The sequence below is a fragment of the Hipposideros armiger genome, unplaced genomic scaffold (assembly GCF_001890085.2).
Source record: "Hipposideros armiger isolate ML-2016 unplaced genomic scaffold, ASM189008v1 scaffold_168, whole genome shotgun sequence".
Classification (NCBI taxonomy): Eukaryota; Metazoa; Chordata; class Mammalia; order Chiroptera; family Hipposideridae; genus Hipposideros; species Hipposideros armiger.
In genome coordinates, this window is record NW_017731518.1 from 2,366,103 (window position 1) to 2,372,588 (window position 6,486).

Consider the following 6,486-nt stretch of genomic DNA (forward strand, 5'->3'; position numbering starts at 1 on the left):
AATCAAGATCTTCAAATCCCTGATTCAAAGTCTTTTCAGGTGCCTGTGGCCCCTTTTTGATGATGTCTCTAAGTGGATGCTGTTTCCAAGGGTTTCTTCCTCACCTGTAGCATTTAACATTTTATTTCATGTTTTAAAGTCCTCTAGAAACAAGTTTTATCTTCTCCTTCAGGGCATAAAGCAATAAAGCACAGCAGGCTTAATCTGACTCAATCTTGGTATTCCCCACAGGCCTAGCAGAGTACCTAGCATTTAGTAGCATTAAAAAAGTTATGCACACACATTTAATTAACGAATGACTTAGCTATTTATATAAAAGATAAAACTAAGCAGGCATAACCTCAAACGGACGCAATTTTTTACTTTTCTTTTTTGCCTCGTTTTTAGGATTTTACTACGAGACCTGCAACCACGCTCCACCTCGCGCCCCCGCATCTGACGTGACAAGCCAGACCTAGAACTACCAATTCCAGAATGCCATGCGAGGGGCGGGCTCCCCGAGAGCCGGCCAATGATTGGCGAACGGGGACTTTTCCTTCCGGCAGGAAGGGCCCGGGAGGCGGGGACTTGGGGGAGACGTTTAAACACTTTCTCCAGGTTGGGCGGGCCTCGTCGGGGAGGGGTTTGTGGGTGATCCCTGGGTCCCCCGCCCGCTGAGGAGATGGATGAGGACGGGCTTCCTCTCATGGGGTCAGGCATAGACCTGACCAAGGTTTGTAAAAGGAGTTGAACTTCCGGCGACCTGGGAGGAGGATGGGGAAGGGACGCCCCGGGGAGACCCCAGCTCTCCATGCCTCACCCTGGCCCTGGCCCTGGGCTTCTCTTCGGCCGGCCCCAGGAGGGAGAGTCCCACAGTTCACCTTGAAAAGGGGTCCCCCCCGAGCTGTTTAAGGGGGTAGCGTTCCTCTCCCAGCCTTCATTTCCCGTGTCACGAGTCTTTATGCTCAAGGCAACATGGGCCGGTTGCGAACTCTAACCCCACCTCTTTTATTCGGCCCCCAAGTTTTTTGTGTGTTTATGTGTGCTGTCTTTGCCGACAAGCTCTTAACTTAGGAATCCAGAGCCCATTCTCAAACTTTTCTGCAGCTTCTGCCATCTTCGGACACCCCACCCCCACGGTTTGGGAAAACAAACTAATGACTGACTGACTATGCGGAGCACGTCAGGGGACTCAGATCACACAGCTCATAAAACACCCCGTTATATTAATATCAGAGGGATTGCACAGTGTATCTTCCTCTTGTACGAATCATATATATTTTTTTTACATAATACAGGTGCCAGCTATTCAACAGAAAAGAACGGTGGCATTTCTAAACCAGTTTGTGGTGCACACTGTACAGTTCCTCAACCGCTTTTCTACAGTTTGTGAGGAGGTAGGTCCTGTGATAATGGTGTAATGAGCAGCCTAGAAATCAGCTTGCACTTCTGAAGACAGCAAATGAGTAAAACAAGAATTACACCCTACTGTTGCCATATTATGTCACCCAGTTATGTTAACCTATTTTAAATCCTTTTTGATTCTGTTACCATCAATCCTGCATCCCATCTCTGCTGAATTAGTTTTCTAGAGGCCTTTGTGAAATAGTTCAGTAAAGCTTATTATGATTACAGAGAACAAAAGGAATTCCAGAATTTCACAGTTGAAAACATTTTGTATTTTGAAGTTAGTTATGTTTCTCTTACCCCAAAGACTTACATTTTCAAGTGCACATTTGTTTCAGTTTATATTAAAATTATTTTATAACTTTTGATCCAAATAAATGGGTAAGAAGGTAGCCTAGAAACATAGCTTTGGCATCAAATATCATTATGAAAATAAAAATACTTTCTGCAAGTGACTTGTGAAATGAGGATTAAGTACCCAATTAAAGATTAGAGATCCTGTCTTAGAAAAAAATAAATAAATAAAGCGAAAAAGAGAATGGGCAGAAACATGGGTTGAAATTGGGTTTAAGAAAGAAGAGATAAAATCACATAATTCACAGGTTAGTGAATTAAATATAGCTTTAGCAAGTGGAGTTTTTGTTAGATGTCTTATTATTAATAAAAATTACATGGAGAGAGGAAAGCTATTTTCACTTGTAGATTCCAGCAGCTGTTTTTGTCTAGTTATCAAAATCTGTTTTCTCACTAAGACAAAAGGAAGTAAAATAATAATTGAAAGAATAAGGAACTCAATGCAGTATTTTTTATCTAACAGGCCCAGAGACTAGGTGCTTGCTTCCATGAGTTTTACCTTTACTGCCGCCTCTCTAAATGGGTATAGAATTGACTGACTAAAAACCAGTAAGCCAAGGATTTAGTCCACTTTTTATGTCAGGGTAGGGTAGAGAGGTATCTGAGGAGAGGCTATTCCAGGATTGTTGGTAGAGAGGAGCAGATACTCCATCCCCTCATCACCAGGTTAAAAAATAAAACAACAGCCAGCAAACACACCTATGAAAGCAACTTAATTGAGCTGCTCTGGGCCAAGGAGAGCCCCTCACCTCTGTAGCGCCTGACAGTTTTCACTGATTGGGGACTAGGTCAAATATAACAATAATCGCCTGTTGTTTACTGATTTATGAATTATCAGAGCCTCATGATTCATTCTTTTCTCCCCTTCTCAACTTCCTCTCCCAACTTCCCCTCAACTGTTTTCACTATACGGCTCACTATTCCCTAGTTCTTCCTTGAACTCAAGAGACAAGCTTGTTAACCAAAAACTCATGCAATTTAAATGTTGTTTTTTGATTTTTTCTCCTTAATGGATGATAATCTAGTTGACTGGGACTCGTTATTTACGATTAATATTTTAGCAGTTTGGATATAGTTGTAAACTGTTGGGTGTGATGACAGTGCTTATTCTGTGCTCAGCATTGTACTAATTGCTTTACATATATTTTATCATCACAGCCAGCCCTTTGGGAGAGGTCCAGCTGTCTCTCTCTTTGAAACACAGAAACCAAGATGTAGAGAGGTTGAAATCATTTGCTTAGCCATTCATTCACTCATTCAGCATATATTTAAGTGCATAGTATTTATAGCTACAGTAGCTGCTCTAACTTGCCCACATTCACACAGCTGGAAAAGTAGCAGAGCTGGGATTCCCACTCTGATCTATTAACTGGAAAAAAACAAAAATGTCTCGCTATTCAGTTACAGTGCATCCTCTGATGGGAAGAAGAGGCCTGTTTACATCATTTTCAAGTGAGAGGCTTCGAAGTGTCTTTTTTATAGCTATTTCAAATTTTATTTTTTAGATTTGTATTCTCTTCTTTGCTATGCCATGTCCATTGGATGTAATGTCTTTTTGATACGATAAATTCCAAGGATATAGTATATGTATTCAAACATCAAGTGCCATTTTCTCCCAAGTTAAGATTAATTCTGGTTTTTTGACATGGGTGATAATTTGTTAATAGCACCTATCAGGGCTACAGTCCTTGTTGAGTTAAAGCCTAAAATTAGAACCCAAATGACTATGCTTCCCTCAACAAAACATGAACCTCAGCTGTTATTTTTTGAACTAGAAGTTAATGGAGGAGGAAGGGGGGAAAATACCTGTTTGTTTTTTGTTTTTCACAGAATCTGGTTTGAACCAAACCCAAACTGTAACAACTTCAGTCACAGCTTAACTAAAACTGTAATTAAATTTGAAATAAATTGCTGGGGCTCTCTTCATCACTAAGACTGGTCTAATAAAGAGAAAAATGAAGAACTTAACTTTTGAAAAAGTTTCTGGGTACCAGGCTACTTTGTAACTGTTCTAATCACTGGAACCAGGGTAGGAAAGAAGTTAGGAGACAGAGAAAGGAAAGTAGCTGAATCAGACCCAAGTTACAAAGTTACTTAGGGTCATCTCTTCACAAATCCCCAGTAAGCATTTCTAATCTGGCCCTAATCAGCAAAATTTTATGGTGGTCCATTGGGACTGCAAATTTAAATTGGGAGTGTGTTGGGGGAGTCTCTCAATACAAGTTCCATGCACATTGCAGATAAACTGAGCAGAAATTTAACTTTATATTGAATTTTAAAGTCAAAGGTACTCTATAAACAAGATAGTCAGATGTGTTATTTTGACTCAGACTTGTAACATGCTTAGAATACTGGGTTTCTAATCATTTAAAAAATATTCTAAAATGTTTCTTTTTTTCTAAAATCTTAAGTACAGGCAAAACTGCTGAGAATTCTCACATAATCTAAAAAACTTTGCAGTGCTTATCTTCTACATCCAGTTTTAAGCCCACCATCGGACTTAACCTTCAGCCAAGTAATGTTTTGTTTAAAAACCCTAGTTATTGCTACAATGTTTTACAACTGCTTTTACAACTTTTACAACTGCTGGGCTTAAGTGTCAGGTAAAGCTTAATAAAACCAGCAATTGCTTCCCTTTCTGGCTTTTCGGACACATACAATCCAGTGTGATATACCAAGAGATCCATTATTTTAAAATACTGTTTCTCTTTTAGAGAATTGGATATGCACACTGGATATTTTACAAACCTAAAAAACCACAGTATTTTATTTTTGTTTCCATGTTTAACTATTCACTCCATATTTCTTCCTTTCGTCTTCTTTTTCACTTTAATAAAATACACTGGCTTAGAAATAGATGGGTAATAAATCAAGTTGCTTTAAACTTAGCTTACAGATTTCAGGTAACTTGTAAATTCCCCAATTGTCCCAAGCCGAGGTATTTCAGGTTTTCTTTAAATCCTTATAAAGATAAAAGGATAGCAAAATACATGGGAAACTGATACCTTTTCATTTCCTCCCTGTGAAAAAGTTCACAGGTGGGCACAGTTACTCTCATTGATCATGTTACTTATGTCCATAGTCAAGTCATCTACACTTTAGAGCAGTGGTTCTGAACCAGGAGATATTTGGCATCGTCTAGAAATATTTTTAGTTGTCACAACTGGGGAGTGCTAGTGGCATTTAGTGGATAGAAGTCAGAGATTCTGCCACACAGCCTCTCACAACAAAGAACTGTCTAGCCCAAGAATTGGCAAACTGCAGCTCACGAGCCACATGCGGCTCTTTGGGTACGTTCCATCTTAAAAGTTTGCCGACCCCTAGAAGATCCAGTCCAGTCTCACGACAATTTAAAAATTATTCGAGAGCCATAAATATATTTTTACATAATCACCATTATGTGAGTAATAGCCTTTAAAAATTTTTTAAATGAAACTATGATAGTTTTATTTTCTTTTTCAATTTTACTTCAGAGCCTGTGGCTCACGAACCGCAGTTTGTCGACCCCTGATCTAGCCCAAAGTGTCAGGAGACCCAAGGTTAGAAACTTGCTTTGTAGTGGTCTGGGGGTTTGTAGAAGGAAAATTCAGAAAGCATAAACATCTTAGAAATGAACTTCAGCAGCCCAAAAATGAAGCCAGGTGTACTTGGGCAAGTGACAATGGCTTTCTAAAAAGTATATATTTATGTATTTTATAGGAATAATTACATGGGAATAGACTCAGAAACATTTATTATGCCAAATTATCTTTGAAAAGCACAGATTCTTAATTGTGCTATGTACACTTTGGCAGTCTAATGAAACAAAATTAATGTTTTTAAATATATAAAGTAAAATGTGTAGGATTACAAAAGAAATCAATTACATACTTTAAAAAAACTCAAAATTTTGACATAGTAGTATGTCTTTTATTAAAGCATTATAGTGTATAATCCAGATAACATGTAATATTTTAGACTCTCAAAAACCAGCTCTAGAGAAGATGAATCATACCTTTATGGATAATAAAATAACAACATTTATCCACAGCAAGGATAATACCATAGCCAGGAGAAAAAGCCTTTGTTGATCAGATTTTGAGAAAATCATTCACATAGCAGTTTTAAACTTTGGGTGCATGAACTTGGATGGGAAAAGAACTATGTTTACCTCTAACTTAAATTTCACAGTTTCTTTAACTTTAAATTTAGTCAACAAAAATCACAGTAGTATTAGGACCTATGACTCACCAATAGAAATCACAGATCTCTTTTTAATTTTTTTTTATTGAGGTAACATTACTTTACAACATTACATAAGTTTCATGTGTATAACATTATAACTAGACATCTGTATATACTACGTCATGCTCACCGCCAAAACTCTGGTTCCATCCGTCACATTGACCCTTTTTACCAATTTCACCCTCCCTCCACCTCCCATCCCCTCTGGTAACCACCAATCTGATGTCTCCCTCTATAAGATTGTTTTTGTTTTATTTGTTCAGTTGTTTTTTTTTTATGCCACATATGAGTGAAATACAGTATTTATCTTTTCCTATCTGACTTGTTTCACTTAGCATAATACCCTCAAGGTCCATCCATGTTATCACAAATGGCAATATTTCATCTTTTTATGGGTGAATAGTATTTTATTGTGTATGTATACCACATCTTTTTTTTTTTTTTTTAAAGATTTTTATTGGGAAATTGGGGGGATGGGAACAGTGCTGGGGAATTGGGGAAAGGGGAACAGACAAGTTGCTG

At 38.1% G+C, this 6,486-nt stretch overlaps 1 protein-coding gene across 6 annotated transcripts in view; it reads left to right on the forward strand.

Moving 5' to 3' along the window:
* The first annotated feature begins 555 nt into the window (after positions 1-555).
* Positions 556-6,486, forward strand: part of WASHC3 (WASH complex subunit 3) — a 43,635-nt gene continuing 37,704 nt past the window's right edge. For 3 of the 6 annotated variants that reach the window (XM_019651841.1, XM_019651842.1, XM_019651844.1), the window contains exons 1-2: positions 566-712; positions 1,278-1,376. In XM_019651841.1, coding sequence (XP_019507386.1) covers positions 662-712; positions 1,278-1,376 — 150 coding nt within the window. In that variant the 5' untranslated portion in view covers positions 566-661. Of the gene's footprint in view, positions 713-1,277; positions 1,377-6,486 lie in introns of all 6 variants that reach the window. The other 3 variants (XM_019651845.1, XM_019651843.1, XM_019651840.1) reach the window with 2 other exon arrangements.